Raw genomic sequence first — 25,596 nt, forward strand, 5'->3', positions numbered from 1 at the left:
TGTATTTTTTATGCCAACAACTGTTTTCTTTAACACTAGACCCTGGGAATGGTCTCCTAAGTTTTGGTCTTCTCCCATGAATGAGAAGCAAAGTTCTTTTCACAGAACTAAAGTGTACTTTAAGAAAGAATTTTAACAAGAATAGTAAACCAACATTAGACAACCTAATGTTTTCTTTTCCTCCTTTTTTTACCAATCTTCCTCTTTAGCTGGGCTTATCTTCAGACGTACTAAGAGGAAAAGCTGACGTCTAAGCCCTATTTAGTTCCCTTTTTGCTTTCGTAATAATTTTTCTCACATTTCCTCTATGGTGGTAGTATGTTATTGTCCTGTGAAAACCCAGCTGCAAGCCAAATAGTGTCAGTTTTTCAAGAAAAAGCAAGCGTAGGACTGAAAACCAGACATCCGCATGCAGAAGTGGTGTGCAGTTTGCTCTGTGCTTGTTGGTGGTCAAGGCTTGTTTTCTGGAAGTGTGCACTGAACTGTGACATCCAGGTGGTGATAGTGCACCTCCCCTGGGGACACACTCTTTCCTAAGCGCCTCTCTAGTGCACTGTGTGTTTCAGAGGAAAGAGCCTAAGGATTGAGTCCAACTGGGAAGAGTGTTACCCAGCCTGAGACAGCCTGGCTGGATGCACGGGCCCAGTTTTCACACTCTTAGATCATTGCGAGCGGACAAGATCTGGGCACAGGAGGCAACTCGGTACGTTGTACACAGAGAAACATGTAGGGAGTGAAGATCTGAGGAGAGTTCAGTGGGTGAGAGGGTCAAGGCAAGAGCGTGAGTTGTGAGCCACAGAAGAAGCCTGTGCCCGAGTGCCCTTCGGTTGACTGCTGAGCAGTTTGGGTTGGGTGGGTAGCCACCCGTTGCTACAGATTGAATGCAGCAAATCAGCAGAGAGAGGAGCTATTTTTATTTTATAGACTTCCTTTATGTCTTGATTATATTAAAAAACATTTTTATAATATTTTTATTGTTTGGGAAGTCCCCACTTAAATCCACGTATGGTCATTTTATATCTGCCATTACACACTCTTGTTTGCTGCGTGAAAGTCTTGCCAATGGGTTGTTTTCTCTTTCTGTTTTGTTTTGTGTGTTTGGCTTTTTAAAATGCTTTTTGAAACTGACCACACCCCAAACAGCAGAACAGCCCTGTGTATAAGACAGCTCCGGAAAGCCGGAAAGGCCCGAGTCAGGTACTGGGTGTAGGCGCAAGACAAACCGCATGGTCTGCCTTGGCAGCCCTGCCCTCACCTGCAAGCTGCCCACACACACTCCCTTCCAAAATGCTGCTCCTCTCCTGCCAATAGTTGGCTGGGCTGCTGTGAGAGGAAGCCCGTCACGGAGCGGGGAAGTCACGGGGATCGATATTATAAAAACTCAGCTTCTAAATTAAAACTTGACTTACCTTTTCAACCAAATTCACATTACAAGCCCTACCTCTTGAAAGTCTCGGACAATCAAGAGTTAAGGGGTACTGGAGCTGGTGTAGTCTGGGGCTGCCTGCCATCCAGGGCCAGCTGAACAGGCAGCAGGAAGGGTTTGGTTCTGGCGAGGCTACAGACAGGCCATCTGGATGCTGGGAGGACCCAGAATGCCAGCAGCAACTTTTCAGTGTTGGGCTTCATTGAGTTTGGCCTGGAGAGTCTTAGGTATGAGAAGCAAACTGGAGTCTTCTTGCAACAGGGATTTGATGTTTTGAATTATGTAAAACAAATATCTACAACACATATTCTTTGGCAAAAAGATCACTGGAACAATGTATACATGAGTAAACATACTTAGAGAAATGGGGCGTCTTAACCATCATACACAAAGCCCTAGTTTGATCCCCACTGTGTGTGTATACATACATACATACATACATTCATATATATGAAAGGGAGCAGATCTTTCTAAATTTAAAAGTATATAGATACTCTTAATGAGTTTCAATATTTCTGCTAGAAATTTGAATAGATTATTCGGAAGGAACAGTTGCTTTTTATTTTCTATCGTGTTCTTCTAAAGATGTATTTTTCTTATAGGCCAGCTGAAAAGTAATAGGTATTTACACTCACAATTAACTACATAGGCATAATGTCAGTGTGGGTCAAATGAAGTTACTTTTGTAGGAATTTTTTTTCCTTAGTAAAAATGAAAAACACACAATAAAAGAAAATATCCTGGAGGGGAACTGTAGCGATTTCCCTCCTCTATCACTTTCCAGCACACTTTGGAAGCCCACTCTGGAAGCCACCTCCTTCAAGACACCACCTGTTCCCCACTGGCTGTGCGCGTTTGGTTTGCTTGTGTAGTTCTTAGCTCTGAAAGGAAAACGTGAATGCAAATTCAACAAAATGAAAAATGGAGAATTTCCTTCAGAGAACCTTACCTTACCAAAGCACAGTGGATGGAGAAAGGGGAGAATTTTTGATTTTTTAATGGGTCCCCCCCCCCTTTCCAAGGCATTACTTGTCCCCTAGCAGCAGAGAGGGGAATCCCACACTTAGCTTCAGCCCGAGGTTCTAATAACATTTCAGAAGGGTGCACTGCTTTTATCGTGAACAATACCCGAGGCATCATTAGCCTACTGCAGGGTTGACCTTCTCTCTTTCCTTGAGGGAAGAAAATAGAACAGAGCAGATGCATATGTCTGAATTATTTATAAAAATATTATTTCCAGGGGCTGGAGAGATGGCTCAGAGGTTAAGAACACTGATTGCTCTTCCAGAGGTCTTGAGTTCAACTCCCAGCAACCACATGGTCGCTCACAACCATCTGTAATGAGATCTGGTGCCCTCTGCTGGCCTGCAGGCACGACACTGTATACATAATAAATAAATAATAAACTTAAAAAAATATTATTTCCATCATGGAATGTCCATTCTTCTGTTACCTTTGCTACTTCAGTAACAGGCCAGAGGACGAGGAAGCTGAGAGATAGTCCCAGCAACAAAGGACACTGGCTGTGGCCCATAGGGAGAGAAATACTTGTTCATGGTTCAGAGAGTACTTTCCCAAATAACCTCAGAATACATTCCTATTTTCAAAATCTAGACCAAAATATATTTTATTCTGCTCGGACAGTAAGTAGAAGCTTATTTAGAAAAAATAGAAAGCACTTATAAGAGGTAAAGTAATTTCTACATGAAACTATTACTCAAATATATTAAAGAAAGGTGTCTTTACTTCTTTATAAATCTTAGTTTAGGCACATCTCTGTGAGTTCGAGGCTACCAAGTTCCAGGACAGTCAGAGCTACACAGAAAAACCTTGTCTCAAAATACAAACGAAGAAAAAAAATCTCAGTTTATATTTCTGCACTTGTGTGCACGCATGGTATATGTGTGACTTCAGGTGCATGTGTACCTGTGGCCTGCCCGTGGAGGTCAGAGGTCAAGCTCAGGTGCTGGCTCTCACATGCCACCTTGTTTGAGTCTAGTTTTTTTGTTCACTGCTGCAAACACCAGGCTAGCTGGACCTGGACTAGTCTCCGCTCTCTGCCTCCTACTTCACCTAACGTGGGCAAGGTTAAGTGTGTACCACTGTCTCTAACTGAGCCACCTCCAAGCCCAGGGACTCTGTACTTCAAAGCCCACTACTATGGTTTATTTTTATCCATCAGGCACCCTGTACATCAGTCTTTAAGGGTGTACTCTATGATTGTGCTTCACCTTGGCAACTGAGTAAAACTGGCAAGAAAGATAAGCTAAAACCAAATATTTAGGGACTAGAGATGATATCACATACCTTTAATCTCAACACTCGAAAGGCAGGTGGATCTCTGAGTTCAAGTCCAGTCTGAACTTCATCTGACCATTGTAGAGTCTCTGGACTGAAAGCCCAAACAAAGACTTCTGTGAGTTGCTTCTGGTCATGGTGTTCTGTCAGAGGAATGGAAATGAACTAGCATGCAGAAAGATATTTTCACACAAGTATATAATGTGTTTGGAGCATAGTCCCCCATTCCCATACCTTACTTTCTCGGCTCCCTCTTTTTAGTACCATTTCCCCATAGACAATTTTACTTCTACTTGTATGCATAAAATCAAGGAACCACAAATGAGAGAAAATACGCAATATCTATCTTTCTAACACTTCCCTAATTTGCCCAGTGTGATGATCTCGTTGCTCCCGTTTTTCTGTAAATGAATAACTTCAATTCTTTTCTAAGGCTAAGAAAGTTTCATTGCGTGTATAAGCCACATTTTACCATTCCTATCCTGTTGGCCGTTCCTATATCTAGGTTGTTTCCATAATTTAAGCACTGTGCATAGAGCTACAATACACATTGATACACAAGTGTCTCTATATGCCATTGAATACTTTGGGTAAATTCCTAACAATGGTCAAGCTGGGCCATATGATCAATCAATTTTTAGTTTTGTTGTTGCTGTTGTTCTTCCTTAGAACCACCATTCTACCAGTGGCAAAAGCCTTTGATCCCAGAACTCTGGAGGTAGAGGCAGGGGATGCCTGTGAGTTCAAGGCCAGCCTGCTCTGCATAGTGAGTTCCAGGACAGCCAGAGCTACCTAGTGAAAGCTTGCCTCAAAAATAAATAAACAGCCGGGCAGTGGTGGCGCACGCCTTTAATCCCAGCACTCGGGAGGCAGAGGCAGGCGGATCTCTGTGAGTTCGAGACCAGCCTGGTCTACAAGAGCTAGTTCCAGGACAGGCTCCAAAACCACAGAGAAACCCTATCTCGAAAAACCAAAATAAATAAATAAATAAATAGATAGATAAACAATTCAAAAAATAACCAGCATTCTAATTTCCATATTGACTGAAGTAAATCTCCACCATATAAGGATTCTTTTGTTCATGTCCTTGCCGGCACTTGGTTTTGTTTTCTTTTTAATTTTTATTCATTTATTTTGGGTTGTTTTTTATTTTGTTTTTTTTTTTTTGAGACAAGTTCTATCTATTATATAGCTCTGTTCTCCTGAAACTTGCTATGTAGACCAGGCTGGCCTCAAAGGGATCCACCTGCCTCTGCCTCCAGAGTGCTGGGGCACCACCACACCTAGCCATTATATATATTCTTAATGACTGCCATCCCACATCCCAGTTGGGGTGAGATGGAATCTCAATTTGATTTTAGTTTGCATTTCTCTGATAAGGATAAAATTTAATTATTTATCTATTGTGTTTATTAATCATTTGTGTTTCAACTTTTGAGGTATCTGTTCCATTTATTAGTTCACTTATTTCTTGAGTTATTTACTTCTTAATACTTTTGACTTCTTTGTATGTTTAGATATTAATCCTGTCAGATGCATAGCTGGCAAAGATTTTCTTCCACTCTGTAGGTTGTCCCTTCGTTTACTCTTTCCTTCCTGTGCAGAAGCATTTGAATGTTGTGTGAGCCCCTTTGTCAAGTGCTGAGACTATTTGCTGAGGAACTGAGTCCTTGCCTGTGCCTGTATCATAAGGAGCTCTCCTCATCTCTTCCTCAAGCTGGTTTGGAGTCTAAGGAGTTACATCGTCTTTGACCTATCTGGAGTTGGCGATCAAACTTTCAGACTTTCTCACGCTGAGGTACACATTCTACCACTGAACTTCAATCTCTACAGATGATCTTCATTTAACAAGTTTCAACAACAAAGCAAACAACAAAAAAACCTTATACCTTCCATAATCTACCATAATTTTGGAGTGCTCAGCATACAATCCTTAGAACTCTTTTCTTAAAAACAAATCCTTTAGGAGATACAGCCCTGGTCCAGCCTGCGAGGGATTACCTAGATCAGGTTAACTACAGTGAAACACCTACTTTAAAAGTGCACAGCACCAACCCATGGGCTGAGGTCCTGACTGTACTGAAGGCAAGGTGAGCACAAATATCCGTCTTTTTTTTTCTTTTTCTTTTTCTTTTTTTTTTTTTTTTTTTTGCTTCCTGGTGATGGATGCCCTGTGACTATCTGCCATCATGCCTTCCCGGCCATAATGAACCGCAGTCTCAAACTGTGAACCAAAATGAACCCTTCCTACCTTAAGTAGCATTTGTCAGGGATTCTGTTTCAGCAACAAGAAAAGTCTAGACCTCCACGCATATGCCCACCATTTATTTCATACCTGCACCTGGATTCCTGACATCACAAACTTTAAATGTGAAATACATTTCTAGAAGTATAACGTAAACTCTACTTTAAAAGAATTTATTTCACATAAGAGAATCATATGCCTCCTGCCCCCTGGTGAGAATTGAAAATAACATTGTATATGTTAGAGGATTATAGTCATTGGTTAAGGTGCCCGTGGAGGCCAGAAGAGGGCATCGGATTTGTTCAAACTGGGGTTGCAGGCTGTTGGCGTACTAGGAGCTGAACCCAGATCCTCTGCAAGAGCTGCAAGTGCTTTAACCTCTGAGCTATCTCTTCAGGCCTAGAAATTACTCTTAGCTGGCTTTAAAGAAACAGTGTTCTGCTGAGTTGGTTGTCCTCCAATGTTTTTGTTGATCAACTTGCAGTTCCTGGCGAATGATCAAGAGACATCATCAGCCAAATCCTCCTGTTTATTGTTAGGGCTGTGGGACGCAAAAGTGGGCCATCGTACTGTCTGGGGAAATCACTAAGCCTGTCTTTCTTTATCTTCTGTTGTGTATGCACATGTACACACGCATGTGGAAGTTAAAGACACTGCAGGACCCAGTCCTCTCTGTCTACCATGTTGTCCTAGGACACTGCAGGACCCAGTCCTCTCTGTCTACCATGTTGTCCTAAGGACCTAACTCAAGTTGCTCCTTCACCTGCTAAAGCACCTTATAGTGGTATATTATTTGTGTTTTAATAAAGCTTTCCAAAGCAGCCATACAAGTCAGCCATGCAGGCCAGGCTGTGGTGGCACACACCTCTAATCCCAGCAGCCACACTAATTAGCCATAGAGACTGGGCGGTGGTGATGCATGCCTTTAATCCCAATGCTAGCGAGGAATATAAAATGGGAGACAGGTTTCAGTCTCAGTCTGAGAATTCGTAGAGGCAGGATCGCCCCTTTGTCTGTCTGAACCTTGGTAGAGGTAAGAGTAAGATCTCTTTCGTGGTTTGGCCGCTTTGCTTTTCAGATCTTCGGCTTGAACCCCGGTATCTGCCCCTGGGTGTTTATTATTCACACTGCACCATCCTGCCGGTTACTGCTGTCTCTCCTAACTACAGGTCACTGAGCGCTGAGTTTGTGTGACACATTCAGTACGTGTGCAGTGGGGAACACGGCAGAGTTCCTGTCTCCCAGGGGCGCAAGGCTTAATAGAGAGAGACAATATGTAAACAAGTAAGTGAAGTTAAGTATTATGTGAGTGGTAAAATGGGACTCTGTCTCGATTTTGGCGGAGGCTCCAAGTAAGTAAAATGCCAACTATTCCACCATAAAATGGAAAACCACCAAAAGTAGAAATCCGCAGTAAAAGAGGGGGAGGGGCTGCCTTTTGCAACTCCTGACTATCTATTCACTAATTTAGGGGGAAAAAAATGGATTTAACAGATTTTTAGAGCAATTTTGGGTGCATTGTGAGTAACAGCTTTCTCCTCGGCTGTTCCTAGGGAAAAAAACTTCAAGGATTTAGTGCAGTTTCGCTAATAGAACCATAGAGTCAGAGGCCACAGTGGACCAGTGCCCGGCTCACACTGAGGGGTTTATTCAGTCAGTGCTCACATAACTTTATCATGCACTGTCACTATGCTAGCATGTTTAAAATAAATCAGCGAGCAGAATGAACAAAGCCTCTCTGCCTTCCTGGAGCCAGCGAGCTGGTGGGAGTTTTGCTGATGCCCTGAAAAACGAGTTTGGGGTTTGGTCCAAGTCCACAGTTACTGAGGTCTGAGGCAAAGAACTCCTCTGTGAGTGTTCCTTTGGATCATGCTAGGCTACTGAAAAGGATCGCATCGGAGGATAAAAAAATCCACACAAAGAAGCTAGCCACGTACCTGAGGATGCTAGTGATTAACAATGAGCTGACACCGGGCAGTGGTGGTGCATGCATTGAATCACAAAACTCAGGAGGTAGAGGCACAGCAGATCTCTGAGTTCAAGGCCAGCCTGGTCTACAGAGTAAGTTCCAGGACAGCCAGGGCTACATGGAGAAACCCTGTCTCTAAAAACCAAAACCAAAACAAACAAGCAAACAAAAACCAGCCAGACAGTACATTTAGCCAAGTGTGAAAGATTACCAATATGTTCTCACTGGAGCAAAAGGGGTTTCCACAGGACTCAGGAAGTGACCAGGTTAACTGTAACCATCCACCAGCTCTGTCACAGAACTAAGCAGCTGATTTAAGACTTTCTTCTCCCTCCCTGTTTCACCTTAGAAGATAGCCTAGTTGGCAAGGACAGAGTGTGAAGGGGAAATGCAGGCAGGGCACAGTCACCATTTCCCCATTTGCCAGTGCGGGCTAGAGCCAGGAAAAACAAGAAATTTCTCCCTTAATATTTGTCTGATCATACGGAATGTGTTATTACTGATTGCAGGTAACTGACTAGTTGACTTTAGCTGATTTGTTGGCTTTTTTTAAAAACCTGATAGACCAAAAATGTCACGAGATTCATAACATATTTTATTTGAAAGCACGGAAGAGTCAAGTCCACACTGGGTTTGTTTTCCCCGAAGGTACAAACTCACTTGTATGTAGCACCAGCTCCGTCTCAGTTCTCCAGCGGAGAGTTACAACTGCTAACATATGATTATGGAAATTAGCAAGTCCACAGGGAAGAAAATTCAACTTTGCTCTTATTTAAAAGTTACTCTTGCTGGACAGTGGTAGCGCTTGCCTTTAATCCTAGTGCTCAGCGGGTAAAGGCTGGTCTGGTCTACAGAGGGAGTTCCAGGACAGCCAGGGCTACAAATAAAATAAAATAAAAATAAATAAATAAATCCCTATCTTTGAATGGTTATATGGTTTTCTATTACACATTTATAACAAACACACACAAACACACAAATACACACCAGCTTTTATGTGAGCTACTGTCAGAAGGTTTTTCTTTTGGTTGTGTCCGGAAAGATCTTTCTTTAGTAGGAACACAATGACATTACCATGACTACAAGCTAATGAGAAAACAATGCAAACAAAATGAGAGGCAAATCATTAAAGAAAGACACATATGAAAAGATTTTCATTAGCAAATAAAAGACAAACTCATATTAGTGGTGTAGTGATATTTTGTGATCTAACAGATAAAGCTTACCTGAAGATCAGAGTGCAGAGCTAAATCACTAGCTAGCCATAAAAGTCAGGCAGTGGTAGCACACACCTTTAATCCCAGCACTCTGGAGTACAGGCGGGTGGATCTCTGTGAGTTTGAGGCCACTCTGGGCTACACTAGATTAATCTAGTCTCAAAGAGAAACAGCCAGGGGGAAGTGGCTCACACTTTTAACCCAAGCACCTGGGATCCCCCGCCTTTAATCTCAGCACTAGGGAGGTGGAGACAGGAGTGATATGGCTGGATGAAGAGAGGAATATAAGGCAGGAGGAGACAGGAACTCGGGGCAGTCTGGAGACGCCGTCTGAGGACAGGATCAATCACCCCTTCAGTCTGAGGATTCAATAGAGGTAAAATGTCTTTTAGTGGCTGTCCACTCTGCTTCTCTGATCTCTTAGCTTTCACCCAATATCTGACCCTGGGTTTTTATTAAGAACAGTTAGAATTAACATAGAGGCCGTTAGCTTTGTCTGCTCAGCAACTTGAGAACAGAAAAGGAATAACAATATCCAGTGCTGGGGAAGGTATATACAAAGTGGCCTGTCGGGCATCACAGAGCAGAAATTGATGACAAACCTTATAATTAACATACATTTATTATAGCTGTAAATGTGTCTTCTTCCCTTGGCCTCACGAGCTTTATAAACTCATCAAGTACACAAAAGGTATTCATGTAGAAGAACAGTCACTGTACTACTTTCATAACAGCAAAACACGAGAAAAAACTAGTAGAGCACCAATAAGAAGTTATTACATTCCCATATACTAGACCTCCAACTACTAAGAATAATGCAGTCGTTTCTTATAGGCATAATAAGTTGACTAAAACTTTTTAAGGGTATTAGTATGAGGCAGTTTAATATGATCTTATTTATTTAAAAATTGTTTTTTTTTTTTTGGCTCCCCGTCGGGGAATTGAACCCCGGTCTCCCGCGTGACAGGTGGGGATTAAAAATTGTTTAGGCCGGGCTGTGGTGGCGCACGCCTGTAATCCCAGCACTCGGGAGGCAGAGGCAGGCGGATCTCTGTGAGTTCGAGACCAGCCTGGTCTACAGAGCTAGTTCCAGGACAGGCTCCAAAACCACAGAGAAACCCTGTCTCGAAAAAAAACAAAAAAAAAAAAATTGTTTATTTGTGTGAAGCACACAATTATAGACAAGCATTGTGAAGATTTTTTTTAAACAGAGGCAGTTTTTTTTAATTATTTATTTATTTATTATGTATACAATATTCTGTCTGTATGCCTGAAGGCCAGAAGAGGGCACCAGACCTCTTTAGAGATGGTTGTGAGCCACCATGTGGTTGCTGGGAATTGAACTCAGGACCTTTGGAAGAGCAGGCAATGCTCTTAACCACTGAGCCATCTCTCTAGCCCCATTGTGAAGATTTTTAAAATATTTTTAAATATTTTTAATATTTAAATATTTTTAAAAATCTCCCTTAAGGGTAGATGAGCTAATCTGGATACTTTTTTAAAAAATTATTTTTATGTGTATGCGTATTCTACCTGCATATATGTAAGAACACCATACGTGTGCAAGTGTCATAGAAGCCAGAAGAGGAAGTCAGATTTCCTGAAACTAGAGTTACAGATGATTGTAAGCTGAACGAAATGCGTGCTGGGAACTGAATCCAAGCCCTCTACAAGGTAAATGCAGAACCCATCTCTCCCAGTTCCACAGTTATTTTTAAATGAGTATTTAACTTGCCCATTTATTCAAAATTTATTATTCATTCAGCAATACAAATTAAGCACTTAGTATGTGCTAGGCACTGTGCTACTTCGGGGCAATAAAACAACTTTATCTATCAATTTAAAGTTAGAAATACTTCTTAAAAATAACAAGAACCTGGGCTGGAGAGACAGCTCAGTGGTTAAGAGTACTGGCTGCTCTTGCAGAGGACCCAGGTTCAATTCCCAGCACCACATGGCAACTCAGTTATCTGTAACAGTTGCAGGGGATCTAACACCCTCACACAGACATACATACAGGCAATGCACATAAAATAAATAATTACAAAATAACAAGAGCCAGTGTTGATCAATTTAGAGAACAAACCAATCTCATAAACTGTTGAGAGCATTGGATGGGGGGTAAAAACTGAGAAAGAGAAAGAAAACACAAAAAAGGAAAACAAACAAAACAAAACAAAAAAACAAACAGGAAACAGGAACCAGCACAATGGTTCAGGGCACTTGCTGCCAAGTTGCGAGCCCTTAGTTCAGCTCCCCAGAATCCACATGGTGCAAGGAGAGAACCAACTCCTTCAAGTTATCTTCTGACTTTCACATAAATGTACACAGGGACATAAACACACACATAAAATAAATAGATAAACGTAAAAGCAAATATATATTATACATATATTCATGAAAATATTTAGAATGTGATACTAATTGCTCTGAACGTTAACATTTAAGTGATGTCTTCCTCTGCTTTCAAAGTTCATGTTTTAAGGACCCTCAACCGAATCTCCGTACTTATCCTTCAACAGAATTAGCAGTCTGTAGATGTCAGGTAGGCAGCGAGCACAGAGCTGTCTCCATTTCATTTGAGGACAAATCAAAAGACACTCTTTAAAAATTCCTAAGAAGCCGGGCGGTGGTGGCGCACGCCTTTAATCCCAGCACTCGGGAGGCAGAGGCAGGCGGATCTCTGTGAGTTCGAGACCAGCCTGGTCTACAAGAGCTAGTTCCAGGACAGGCTCCAAAACCACAGAGAAACCCTGTCTAGTAAAACCAAAAAAAAAAAAATTCCTAAGAAAACTCGCACCTTCCCCCTAGTGGCCAATCTACCAGGCATGGCATGTAGTTGTGAACAGCGAATCATCAAATAGCAGAACAGAACCCTGATGACGTTCAAAGTCCGATACTAGAGAGTAATGATCATAAAATGAGCGAAACGACCAGGGAACCCTGAAGGATGGGCTCGCCATCGAGGCCAGAAATATGAACACAAACACATACCGCACACACATACACCGGTTCGGCAGCCTCTTTCGAGGCCAGAAATATGAACACTAACACAACAGCACACACACACAACACACACACACACACACACACACACACACACACACACTACGGTTCTGCAGCCTCTTTTAGCCAGGCAGCTCCGCAGATGATAAGCAGCACGGCCGCGTCATCCCGAGCTGGGTTGCGGTGTACAGCCTGGCAGTTGGAGAGTTGGCGGGAATCTGCAATCCACCGGGAAACGAGCAAGGAAAGTCAGTGCACGCCGTGTGGCCACGCCCCGGCTCCTTCCGCGCACAGGCAGTCCCGCCCCAGGGTTTCCCGCCAATCCCAGTTCCTCCGCCCTCCCAGACCCCGCCCACCCAGAGCTAGAGGGCGGGGAAGCGTTAAACGCCGATCCGTGGCTCTGGGATAGACTCTACTTCCTGCGCCGCTGCCGTCAAAACTTCGCAGGCGTCTCTGACGATCACCGAACCGGAGTTGGGTCCGTGCTCCTGGGTCGGCTGCTGGGTGTGATTGTCGCTGCGCCGGAGCTATGGTGTGTTGAGCCCCGGGTCCTCGGAGGGTTTGGGGCTGAGGTCCGCCCACAGGGTCGGGGATCTGCCTCTGTTCCATGCGGCGAGGCGCGGGGCGGTGGGAGAGGGAGCTTGGCTCCCGGACGGACTCCGGCAGTGATTCAGCATCTGCGGCCTGGCCGGCGAGGAGAGCTCGGTAGCCGGGGCGACCTTTCGCGCGGCTTCTCCACTTCACACGGGGTCCAGGCGCTTCTTCCTCGGCCAGCTAGACACCCTCGCCCCTCAGTTTACTTCAGTGGCTGATTCCTGTGGTCCCTCATGACTGCATTGGAGCGAGAGGATAGGGGGTGCCCTTAGCCTCTAAGCAACACTAGCGCGGATCTGAATCAGGTCCTTAGAACATGCCCATCTTCCTCGTGGGTCCATTTGGCTTTATCCGACTCCTTTGAGTGTTATGGGAAACGACTCCATTCAGACAGTTTGGTCACCTAGTTATAGATGAGAGAGGAAGTGATGGAATTAAGGCTTATAACGTAAGGGGCCTGGACTGCTTCAGTCGAGTCTGCCATAAGAACTCTTCTTTCTCACTCTTACCAGTATTCTCCCAAGTGCCCAGACACTGGCTTTAGTAATGACATTATAACTGTCGGAGTTCTGCCACTGTAACTGTTTGTGCCCACCTCTTTACTGAGGTTTTGTGTATATCTTAATTCATTCGGTGACAAGGTGCAAAGAGAGAGCACAAAGTTAAACCAGACATAACTTTAATCATACTGTAAAGATAAAAGAGATGTATAGAAAGCCCGGTGTGTTGGCGCACGCATTTAATCTCAGCACTCCAGGAGGCAGACCCGGGCAGATATCTGTGAGTTTGAGGCTGGCCTCTGACCTGTGTAATGAATTCTAGGACAGCCAGAGTGTAGAGACCCTCTACAAAGAAAAAAAGTACAGAGTTGGGCGCCAAAGCACACACCTGTAGTCTCAGCGCTTGCTAGGTTAAGGGAGGGCCCCAAGGTCATCCTCCCAGGTACACGGCAAATGAAAGCCAAACTGGGGTGCATGAGAGCTTGTCTCAAAAACAAGTAGATATACTGAGAGTTTGGAGGAAAAAAATGAAACTTAGACGTTTGAGTCAATTAAACGTCTTTGGCAAATTCTTAGAGCCCAGTATAAGAGAATGGTTTAAGCAAAGAGAAAGAAAATAAGTAAGTGTGTATGTACTTTAGTACTTGACTGCCAAGGGGGAGTGCTGTGGACAGGAGCAGAATAGAAAGTTAGGAAGACCCAGGTCCTCTCATCCCAGCATCTCATGGTTAAGGTAGAATTGACCTACAAACTGAGTGCTGTCTCACGAAAGTTGCCCTAGCAAAAAGGCTTTAACAGTTGAACAGAAACACATGCAAGGACACGTCTGAATGTTAAAATTTGAGGGTTATAATGTTCTCATAGTAATCTGTCTTTCTTCCACTTTCAGTTTCGCAACCAGTATGACAATGATGTCACCGTTTGGAGCCCTCAGGTAAAATGTTTTGTGCCATATCTATGAAGTGGCTTTTCGTGGCTGGAATAGGTTCAGAAGCTTGTGAGAGTGTAAACTGGGCTTGGTGCTGCTTATCTTAATCCTTATTGGTCAGGATGCTGAAGATCATGGAGATGAAGGCCAGTTTGAGCACTTAGTAGAACCTTGCCTTTAAAAGACAGAGAAACAAAACTTGTGAAATTATAGGCTGTGAACGTAAAGTTAGAATTAAAATTAGTTAGCCAGGTGATGGGGCATGCCTTTAAAAGACAGAGAAACAAAACTTGTGAAATTATAGGCTGTGAACGTAAAGTTAGAATTAAAATTAGTTAGCCAGGTGATGGGGCACACACCTTTAATCGCATCACTCTGGAGGCGGAGACAGGCAGATCTGAGCTCAAGGCCAGCCTGGTCTATAGAGGAAGTTCCAGGACAACCAGGGACATTACACAGAGAAACCCTGTCTCAAGAAAAAAAGAAAAGAAAAATGATTAATTGGTTTTAAAATGAAATTTAATTATGCTCATCTGAGATCTGGAAACTTTTAACTTTGAATTTGTAAAAGCATCTTCTAAGATGGCATTAAGATGTGCTTTTCTTTTTGTCTTTAGGGCAGGATTCATCAGATTGAATATGCAATGGAAGCTGTTAAACAGGGTTCTGCCACAGTTGGTCTAAAGTCAAAAACACATGCAGTGTTGGTTGCGTTGAAGGTGAGTGAAATGATAATCCCGTCTTTCTTCTTCGGGAAACAGAACCATTAATGTAAGCCTCACTGGTAAATAATGAAGCTGTAAACTAAAATATTTGTCATACTCTGTCTCTATTTAGAGGGCACAGTCAGAACTTGCAGCTCACCAGAAGAAAATTCTCCATGTTGATAACCATATTGGTATCTCGATTGCTGGTCTGACTGCTGATGCTCGACTGTTATGGTATGTATGGCCATGAAAAATTAAGTGTCCCTTTGATTGATAATGGTTCGTTTTTCTAGAAAATACCCTACTAACATAGTTTAGGAAGTTGTTTCCCAAAATATTATAATTTTAATTACTTATTTTATCTTTATGGGTACTTTGCGTGTATGTTTGCATGTACTGGTGTGTGCCCAGTTCCCTCAGAAGCCAGAAGAGTACATTAGATTTCCCTGGTATTAGAGTTACAGAAGGTTGTGAGCTGCCATGTGGATACTGGAATCGAATCTGCGTCCTCTGAAAGAGAAACTAAGCTATCTCTACAGCCCCTAGTATATTATAATTTATAATATTTGAGTGCGTTACTAAGTATTCCTGTTTCCTTATTCTTATAGCGTTCTTAAACATCCTAATGCTTTTGAAAAGTCCCTGAATGAGATAGTTATTGGCATGTGTATTGTTTCAGGCCCTGTATGCCTAAGAGCTGGGCACTCCTCTGTTCCAGGATGACCTGACCATTCTAGTTTTCTTCGCTATATCAGTAGTTATTATACATTTGTTTTCACAAAGCTCAGTAGTATATAATATGGGTATAGAAAGGTGACTCAATTATAGATCTTGTCTTCAGGGAACATAAACCTATTTTATTTATAACAGAAGGTGCAAAATAGAGAGTAATAGGCAAATTTCTTTGACTAACCCGAGGAGATGGATATTTCTTGTTTAGAAATAGCACATAAATGAAGTGGTAGGACTTTGAGGTCATACTAATTGAATTCTCACCTCATAACTTAGTATCTGACATTGGGCTAGTTACTTACATAATCTTTCCCAAACGTGTAAAACACTTAACACTGCGGCTTTCAGAAAGTGGAGAGGACTGGGAGTGGAAGTGGCCAAAGCAATCTCTTTAGTCCGTCATGGTTTGATTAAGAGAATGTTAGAGGAAGGGCCGTGTTGCCATGGGTTAACTTTCAGGTTATTCAGCCAGTCTCCAGGTCAGAAGTAGAGCGGCGCTGCTTGTGCTTCTGCTCTCAGAATACGAAGTCTGGCGTGCGCTCACAGTGCTGCTAACTCAGACCTAAAGTACTACCAGGCCATCATTCATTAGTGTGAGGGCCTTAGTGCTAAGATGTGAGTGGGTTGGTGTTGTCTTTTGTTTAAAATACATTTTAGTTAGCTGCTTTCCAAGTCCTTAGGCCCACATGTAATTAGTCCTTGCCATGTTAAGTAGTTTAATTTTAGCAAGCCTTAGGAAATTGACTTTAAAATACTAAACAGCTTAATATTTACATATGGTCGGCGTTTAATGAGGGCCAGGTGTTGCAATTTTTTAAAAAGCAGAATGAGAAAGACCCCATGCGAGAGAGCTCACGTGAAGGGGTTTTTTATTGGGGGTAGGAGAATGGAAAAAGAGGGGGGAAGACCAGCCTCTGGGGACAGAGGCAGCAGTAAAGAAGAGAGAGGCAGAGACAGAAAGAGAAAGAAAGATAGATGAAAGGTAGGTGGGACTCTTTTAAAAGGGAGCATAAGTGAATGTGCAGAGGAGGTGCTAGTGGTGGCTGCAGCTGAGGAAGTATCTGGTTAGGACCCCAAGGGCAGGCCAGTACAGATGCCTGAATACTAACACCAGGAGATCAGGAGACTTGCCTATCTCCTTTGAGGCCTGGGTTTGACTTCCACATACAAAAAAACACCCCAGAGAAAATTTGGTCATCAGCTGTGACCTGCATATACTAGAAAACCAGTGTGGAGAGAAAGGAGCACAGCTCCTCTTTTATAGTCACGAGCTTTCTTCTTGATATTTACCTAGCTTGGATCTTGTCAGAATTACCAGTGAGATTCAGCCGTGGGATGGCTTGTGTCTCCTCTAGAGTGGCACTTAACTGTCTGCTTTGAAGAAAAAAGCAAAGTTTTTCCTCTTTTTTTCTGGTTTGAAACCTAAAGTTAAGGCATAGGGTTGTTGACAGTGGAAAGAACAAGGAGAAAGAGGGTGCTTTCTTAGCTCAGCCTCTGTAGTTGTAGGAACTCTGTAGTCCAAGATTTTGTACGGAGGAACAGTGCAGTCATTTATTTAGTTCTTAATGTATTAAGCATTTTATATTATGAAACTAGTTTCAGAATTCTTGCCTTCGTTTTCTAAAAGCTTGATTCCAAATGCCTTGCCTAACTTGGTTATTTATTTTTTTTTAAATCTTCATTTGGCTCCAGAGTTGAACATGCACACACAAACACAGAGAGAGAGGGAGAGGAACCATTTTGGCTATATCTTATCTTTCTGATTTTTATGAATATACTCCATGAAAATGTTTGCAGTCAAGCAAATTGGAATCAAACTGCTTTTAATGTTTAGATTGTATTTATTTTTTGAAATATGAACTAATTAATTTTTGTTTTCCTTTTTAGTAATTTTATGCGCCAGGAGTGTTTGGATTCCAGATTTGTATTTGACAGACCACTTCCGGTGTCTCGCCTTGTGTCTCTAATTGGAAGCAGTATCCTTTATGTTGGCATTTATAAATGTAAACTGTAAAGGGTTTTGGTACAAAGTTTGTCTTAATTATTTGGAATGTGGTAGTATAAACTGTAAATCAGATTGTAAAGGTTTCGGATCACTTTTTTACTAACCGTGATAAACAGTTGATGTTTCCCAGACACAAAAGCCCAATTTAAGGAAACTGTTCAATCGTCAATCTTAGAGAGGAAAGTTTCTGAATGGTTCTAGTTATCCCCCAGAGTTCTGGACCTTTATATCCAAAACAAATCCCCATATAGGAAGAGATCATTCTGTTAGTGTTCATGCTTGACTTTGGTGGAATTCAAACTTTGTATGATATTAGGCCAAAGGAATGCCTTTCTATTACTTCTAGAAGATTATGGAACAATTAAGAGGCTAAAAAGAGCCTGGGCAGTGGTGGCGCACATACTTGGAAGGCAGAGACAAGGAGATCTCTGTGAGTTCGAGCCCAGCCTGATCTATAGAGAGAATTCCAGAACAGTCAGGGTTATATAATGAGACCCTGTTTTGAAGAAAAGAAAAACTAAAAAAAGAAACTGGAAGTCTTTAATTTGTTCCTTGTTGAAACAGGCTCCTTAACTAGTTTCAGAGACCCAGATCCCAACACAGCGATATGGCCGGAGACCATATGGTGTCGGACTGCTTATTGCTGGTTATGATGTAAGTTCATAGAGTGTTGTTCTTGTATTAGTTACTTTCCTGTTTCTGTGAGAAAATAACTGACATAAATAACCTAAGGAGAGACAAAGTTCCTCATGGTAGGAACTTGAGGTAGACTGTCGTGCTGCATTCCACTTAGAATGATGGAAGAAATGAGTGCTGGTGTTCAGCTTATTTCTCCTGTGCTTAGGTCCAGGACAAAGCCCATGAGATGGTACTAGTCACTGTCAGAGTGAGTTTTCTTTTTCATTGAAACCTGTCTGGTGCTGGGCTTGGTGGTGCACACCCTTAATCTTGGCCCTTGGGAGGCAGAGGCTGTCAAATCTCTTGAGTTTGAGGCTCATCTGATCTACAGAGTGAGTTCCAGGACAGCCAGGACTACATAGAAAAACCTCATCTTGAGAAAACAACAAAAAACTTTGTAGAAATGCCCTCACAGACACACTTAGAGGTGCGTCTCCTAGGTGATTTAAATCTAGTCAGATTAACAGTGATTAACCATCAGTTACCACAGTTATATCCTAACAACGTTTAAAGCCTAGAAACTTTGCACTTATTAGGTCAGCCGAAGGCAAGAATTACATAGCATGTTTTTCTGTTCATAGGATATGGGCCCTCACATTTTCCAAACTTGTCCATCCGCCAACTATTTTGACTGCAGAGCCATGTCTATTGGAGCCCGTTCTCAATCAGCTCGTACTTACCTGGAGAGACATATGTCTGAATTTATGGAGTGTAAGTGTAGTTTGGCTCACTTTATTTTGTTTTGCCTTTATATAGTTAGTAAATCAATCCTAAATGAGAAAAACTATTAGACTTTAGTTTTTAATAATCCTAAATAAGTTCATAAAGTGTCTGTTGTTGATGTAACACATACTAACTTGTACTTCTGAGCTACTAAGAGAACTTTACCAAAACATAAATGTGTCAAGCCAGGTGTGCACGCCTTTAATCATAGCACTCAGGAAGCAGAGGCAGGTGAATCTCTGAGTGTGAGGCCAGCCTGATTTACAAAGTGACTTTCAGGACAGCCAGGGCTACACCGAAAAACCCTGTCTTGAAAACACTAAGAAACAGTGTGTGTGTCCAACCTTGAGAATTCTTGATGCATTTGGTCAGAGCTGGAAACCATTATACTAGTTGCTGTTTGCAAGTTCTGTTTACAGCTTCTGGTCTGTACTTCTGTTTCTACTTTAGGCCACATAGAATTTGTGCTTTAAGTGGCCCATAAAGAAGTAAAGGCAATATAGCTGTGGAAAAGAGGGTGAGGGGTATAAGACGATGAGCTGGTTTTCAGGTGTTTGCTTTGCATTAGAAGAAGAGTTAATATCCAGACTTTAAAGATTTCTCTTGGTTGTCTTATAAGAGTTCCTGTGGCAGTATAGTATTCTTTGAAGGAAATACTTGAGGCTTAGTGAATATAGGAGTTACAATTCAACTGGACATTCACAAGATCACCTGCTTCTTGGGAAATTTCAAGGGCTAAGCACTTAGCATGTAGTCATACCTTGACTAAGACTTGGAGCAGGATAAGGGTGCATTGCATGGTCACAGAAGGAAAAGACAAGCTGGGTATCTACAGGCTTCCTCGTGCTCCCACCCTTGTGAATGTCACAGCAGCTATGTGTGTTTCTATCCAAATCTGCAGAGCATTTGAGTATTACTCGGATACTGTAGTACAGATGACGCTGATTTATGATGCCTCAGCTCAGGGTATTTTGAATTTATGATGTACAAAACCAACATGCACTCAGTAGGAAATGAACTCCTGAATTAGAATTTTGGGTTATCCACATTTGGTAGGATCCTCTATCATGATGCAGGGAGGCAGGCAACATGGTCTCAGCCAGCCACACAATCACATATTGCTAAGCTATAACATTTGGTAAGCAAGATTCTTGTGTTGAATGAACATTTTACTTAACATTTGTGTTTACTATGGATAGTAAGTTAGGCAACATCTATACAAGTCTTTTATGCTTAGACGTGGGATTTTGTTATATCTACTTAAGATACCACTGAATCTTGTAATTTTCAGTTTATGTCTTGTGGTTTTTTTTCTTTAGTTCATTCACATTTTATTCTTTTCATGATGTTTTAAGAAATATCATTTGCAGGCTGCCCATTGTAAGAAATTGATAATTTTATATTGATCTCATATCCTCCAACCCTGTGTCCAAAAAAGAAAAACAGTGTTCTATAAAACACATTTTACAAAACTAGAATGGCATTTGTGAGCCAAGACTTTTATTTAACCTAGTGAAAGAGTATCATATTTATTAATAAAAGACATCAAATCATCGATATTGGTTGGTATTAGATTAGATTATATGGCTAACATTACATTTGCGGCTATTTTATTCTGTACAGTATGTCGCTCAAGCCACAATTTCAGACTATAGACTTGATAATTAAAAGAAGCATTTTATGATATTGAAATTAGATTATTTTTAATGTATTGCATACAGGCAATTTGGATGAGCTGGTTAAACATGGTCTGCGTGCCTTAAGAGAAACACTCCCTGCAGAGCAGGACCTGACCACAAAGGTAACTCATGGTTCTTATTGTAGGTATTAACAGTGCAGTTTAATTCTCAATGGCAACTAATAAAATAGCATGTACCTAAGTTATTTTAATTGGGCTGCCTTGGCTTGTATTTCCTTTTTATTCACAAAAGGATCTGGTTTTGAAATGTCATGTTTTAAATTGGGGTGAGAGTTCATGCAGCAATAAAATCAGTAAGTATGAATGTTCAGTTTTATTTTCAGAAGATAGTCATATCTTTGTCTTTAGTTTGTTGTTACTTTTGTTTGTTTTAAACCAAGTATCCTATAACCTAGGCTAGCCTCAAGCCTGCTGTGTAGCTGAGGGATGATCTTGAACTCATGATCCTCCTGCTCTCTTTCACTGTAGAGATGCTAGGATGACAAGCCAGCACCACCATACCCTTTCTGTATTGTTAATGTTGTTATCAAATATATTGAGTGCTTCCCATACACAGGCATTCTCTAGGTATTGACATTAGAGTCTGATGGGAAGGTAAACTATATACATAGATAATGACAAATGCTGACGGAATAAAAACACACTAGAAAGAATGAGCAATCGAATGTTGGTCATTAGTGTAATAAACGTAATTTAAAACAGTGATCAAGGATGGCCTCATGAACAAAGTGAAATTTGTAGAAAAGAACTAAAGAAAGTGAGTGAGTCATACTGGTGTCTGGAGTAAGATTATTCCAGCAAACACATGTGGCAAAAAAGTCTTCAGGCCAAATTTCCCCAGTATTCATAGAGTGGAGTCAGTGAACAGGACGAAAATGAGAAGGCAGAAAGTCAGAGCTGAAGTGGAGGCCTCATTGTGTGTGTTCAGGAACGGTGATGGGAGAGTGATCCAGTGTCAGATGTTGGGGAATTAGCATTTAGGTTTGAAATAGAATGCTTTCAAGGTTTTTGACCTGATAAACCAGAGGAGAGAGTTAAATTTTATTGAGATGGATATGAGAGTGAAAGGAACAGGTTTAGGGGTAGAAGTCATAGAAAAAGGTAAGTTAGTTTATCTAAATTCTGAATGCCTATCTGTCCAGTATTTGATAAAGAAACAATTTTCAGTGCCCACCAGACTTCTGTAGAGTGGTCCAGATTAGAGTTTAAAATGTTGGGAGTCTAAAGACATCAAATAGATAATGACTTTGAGGACTAGGCCAAACACGCTGACTTTTAAGAGACTGAGAGATTAATAGGTATCAGCAAGAAACTCATACAGACAACCAGAGATAGACAAAATCCTGGAAAATGAGGCATCCTTGAAGACAAATGAAGAACTGCTAAGGAACCAAGAAAGATGCAAATTGAAAATTGCCCATTGTGTTCAGAGTGGTACCCCAAGGTTTTGACCAGCAGTTTTAGTTGTTTGGGAAAGAAAAGCCCTGAGAGGAATGGAATCTAGAGAAGAGGAACTGAAATGTCTCTTTGGAGGAGATAGGGGTTTTTCCACTAATATCCCAGAAATATGGAGTACTGACTGGGAGAAGATGAGGTAAATATTTTTCATTGTTTAAGATTTTTAGGATGGCAGCCAGGCAGTGGTGGCACACGCACGCCACTTATCCCAGGATCTCTGTGAGTTCAAGGCCAGCCTGGTCTACAGAGCGATTTCCGGCATAGGCTCCAAAGCTACACAGAGAAACCCTGCCTCAAAAAAACCAAAAACTAAATAATGATAATATTTTTAGGATGGAAGAAATTATGTCACATTTACTGTATGGTTATAATAATTCGGTGTAAAATAAAATAGTTATATAGGAAAGATGTGAGGAAAATGGCCAGATCATGTCTTTTATCAACACAGAAGTGGAAAGATGGCTGTCACGAAAAAAAACTGGAGTGTTTTTTATGGTAATGAGAAGAAAAAAAACCTAGATACCTGTCTGTCTTCCAGTTGCTTCTGTGTTCTCAGTGAAATAGAAAGCCAGGTTTCCAGCTGAAGGAGAATAGAGTGTTAAGGAAATGTCTGAGAATGAGAGATTGGGGTTAGAGGTGTGGTTCAGCGATAAAGCACGTGCTCCTGACGCCAGTCCTCAGCACTGGGGGAGGAAGAGGGGAGGTGGGATGGTGTAGGTCCTAAGTTGTGTGATTCACATAAAAGAGCAGGGGAGGTATACTTGGGTTTACTACAGTTAAATGTGATAGCATTGTACAGCTATTGGTTGGTTATTGGATAATTACTATTTAGTATCTAGTTCTGTGGTCTGCCTGTAGGCTATGACCGCCCCCTTGAGGAGGGTCAAACAACCCTTTCACACGGGTTGCATATCAAATATTTTTCTGACTCATCACAATAACAAAATTAGTTGCAAAGTAGCAACAAAATAATCTTGTAGTTGGGGGGTCACCACAACCTAAGGAACTTTATTAAAGTATCGCAGTCTTAGGAAGGTTGAGAGCCACTGCTGTGGTGAAGACTTTGTTTCTAGAGACCATGGAGCTTGGAGGCTACTCGTGATAACCGAAAGTGAATATTGAGTCTATAATTGAGCAAAGGAAGGTTCCCTGCCTCTTTTCACTCCTACATACAGTTTTTCAAATTTTGAATTTAAATGCTGTTTTAATTTTCTACTTTATTGCCCAGCTTTTATCATACACCAATTGTCCCTTTCCACCCTCAGAATGTTTCCATTGGAATTGTTGGTAAAGACTTGGAATTTACAATCTACGATGATGATGATGTGTCTCCTTTCCTGGATGGTCTTGAAGAAAGACCACAGAGAAAAGCACAGGTATGTTACTAATTGTAACATGAGGCTCTGCTCTTCCTATCACAACCACCGTGTCCGTTCCCTGCTCTTGTCTTGTTGATAGGCCCATAATTGAAATAACCAGAAAGAACCGAGGAGTCAAGTAAAATATTGAAGTGTAATCTCATAAACACAAAAAGGGAGAAGAGTTTGGTTTTCTATTGTAACATATTTAAGGTGACCCCAAAATTTTCAGAGTTAGACCACATTTCTCAGAGTTCTCTTATGGACCAAGGCATAACTAAATGGTTCTACTGCTGCTTTCAGTTGGGGTCTCACACATGCTGCGGTCTGATTAAAGAAGGGGCAGAGCATCTAAGATGACTTTATTATTACCTGCTTTCTTGGTATCTCAGAGAATCAGCTAGAAGGCTGTGGGTGACTAGAATGAGTAGGCTCTGTGTATTCTGAGGGCCCCTCCAACAAAGTGGTGGATCAGAGCTTGCAAAAGCTCTAAAGTGAAGGTTACCAGTCATTCTTAAGGCTAGACCTTAGGACTGACAGATACAACCTCGCTTTAGCAAATTCTTTAGATTAAAGTGAGAGACAGGGCAGCCTAGATCTTCTGAGAAAGGTCCGGAAGGGAATACTTATTGGGAGCTATCTTTGGGCATTTAGGTTGGCTCTCCATAAATGGCAACCAAAAAACATTAAGAAATACTGACTTAAAAACTGAAAATCAAAATGGTGAATCTAGGGTTATGAATTTTTCTTAAGAATATGCATTTGAGTTTTTGCCCCTCAAACTTATCTTCCTGCCACAGCCTCCAAGCTTGTAGGGATACAGGCCTGCACTGCACACACAGCTCACATGTGGTACTAATGGAGGAAGATGTCATGGCTGGGGATAGAAAAAGTGGTTCGGAATTTTCCCTACAGATTATAGGATCATGCCTATATCCCAGCACACTGAAACCCTCCCTCCCAAAAGGGGGTGGTGGTAGAGTTTCTTCCAGCTTGAGTCTTTGAGTTTTCCTCAGCTTGACAAATATACTATTGGTGCTGTTTGGGAGGGTACAATCTGCATTTAAGTTGTTAGTAAGAATTAGCACTGGCCGGGCAGTGGTGGCGCACGCCTTTAATCCCAGCACTTGGGAGGCAGAGGCAGGTGGATCTCTGTGAGTTCGAGACCAACCTGGTCTACAAGAGCTAGTTCCAGGACAGGCTCCAAAGCCACAGAGAAACCCTGTCTCGAAAAACAAAAAAAAAAAAAAAAAAAAGAATTAGCACTGTTGGGAAGAATGCTCCAGAGTTCCATGTATCTAGTTTGTTGGTGTTTTTCTGTTTGTTAGTTGAAGAGAAGGAAGTTTAAAAGGTGCTGCTGGCTGTGTTTTAAGCATAGCAGTGTAACATAAGAAAATCTTGAAAGAAAGAGAGTCTTAAGACAAATGATAAAATGTAGAATTAATCGTGAATGATCTTTAAGTTTTAAGAACTGTGATTTTTTTTAAGCTTTATTCAAAAATTTTAGCAGGATGCTGTACTAAAATCTAGTATCTGATATCTTTTAGCCCCCTTTTCTCATTAATTTTTTTACATTGTAATGCTTGTGATTTAGGAGTGTATATTAAATGTTCACCTTACATCTTTTTATTTCTTCTTTAAAGCCGTCACAGGCTGCTGATGAACCTGCAGAAAAGGCGGATGAACCAATGGAGCACTAAGTGATAAAGCATACAGGGCTATGAGGACGGAGGGACATACGCTGGTGCAGTAGTCTGCGCTCAAAACCAACATCTGCAGAGCATGGGGTGGGAGGTTTTAGGAATCAGTCCAGATGTGAGTTTTCTCCGAGCAGCTTCACAGAAACCATATAATGGGTGCATTTTCTTTGAAAGGGTCTACATAATCATTTTCTAGAAAGTATAGGTGTCTATCCCAATGTTTTTATATGAAGAAAATAGTGTCTTTGCAGTTTTAAAGACAACTGTGAAATAAAATTGTTTCACCTCCTATTGTATCAAGTTTCTGTTTTTAAGTAGTTTCAACTATTGACATATTGACATTGTTATAATGG

At 41.5% G+C, this 25,596-nt stretch overlaps 1 protein-coding gene across 1 annotated transcript; it reads left to right on the plus strand.

The window, feature by feature from the left end:
• The first annotated feature begins 12,575 nt into the window (after positions 1-12,575).
• On the plus strand, positions 12,576-25,532 carry Psma1 (proteasome 20S subunit alpha 1). Its single transcript, XM_041666753.1, has 10 exons — positions 12,576-12,693; positions 14,145-14,189; positions 14,801-14,902; positions 15,021-15,124; positions 17,510-17,598; positions 18,211-18,281; positions 18,887-19,016; positions 20,750-20,829; positions 23,451-23,561; positions 25,187-25,532. The coding sequence occupies exons 1-10, from the start codon at positions 12,691-12,693 to the stop codon at positions 25,241-25,243; spliced, it is 792 nt and encodes a 263-aa protein (XP_041522687.1). The 5' UTR covers positions 12,576-12,690; the 3' UTR covers positions 25,244-25,532.
• Positions 25,533-25,596: the final 64 nt, after the last annotated feature.

This window comes from Microtus oregoni, unplaced genomic scaffold, assembly GCF_018167655.1.
Source record: "Microtus oregoni isolate MIOR12 unplaced genomic scaffold, Mior012 000016F_ref0000370, whole genome shotgun sequence".
Taxonomy (NCBI): domain Eukaryota; kingdom Metazoa; phylum Chordata; class Mammalia; order Rodentia; family Cricetidae; genus Microtus; species Microtus oregoni.

Excerpts from the sequence above, each read along its gene's own strand:
- Psma1 (XM_041666753.1), top strand. Across the intron at positions 14,190-14,800 it reads TCACCGTTTGGAGCCCTCAG|GGCAGGATTCATCAGATTGA; the intron begins GTAAAATGTTTT and ends TTTTGTCTTTAG. Across the intron at positions 19,017-20,749 it reads TATGTCTGAATTTATGGAGT|GCAATTTGGATGAGCTGGTT; the intron begins GTAAGTGTAGTT and ends TATTGCATACAG.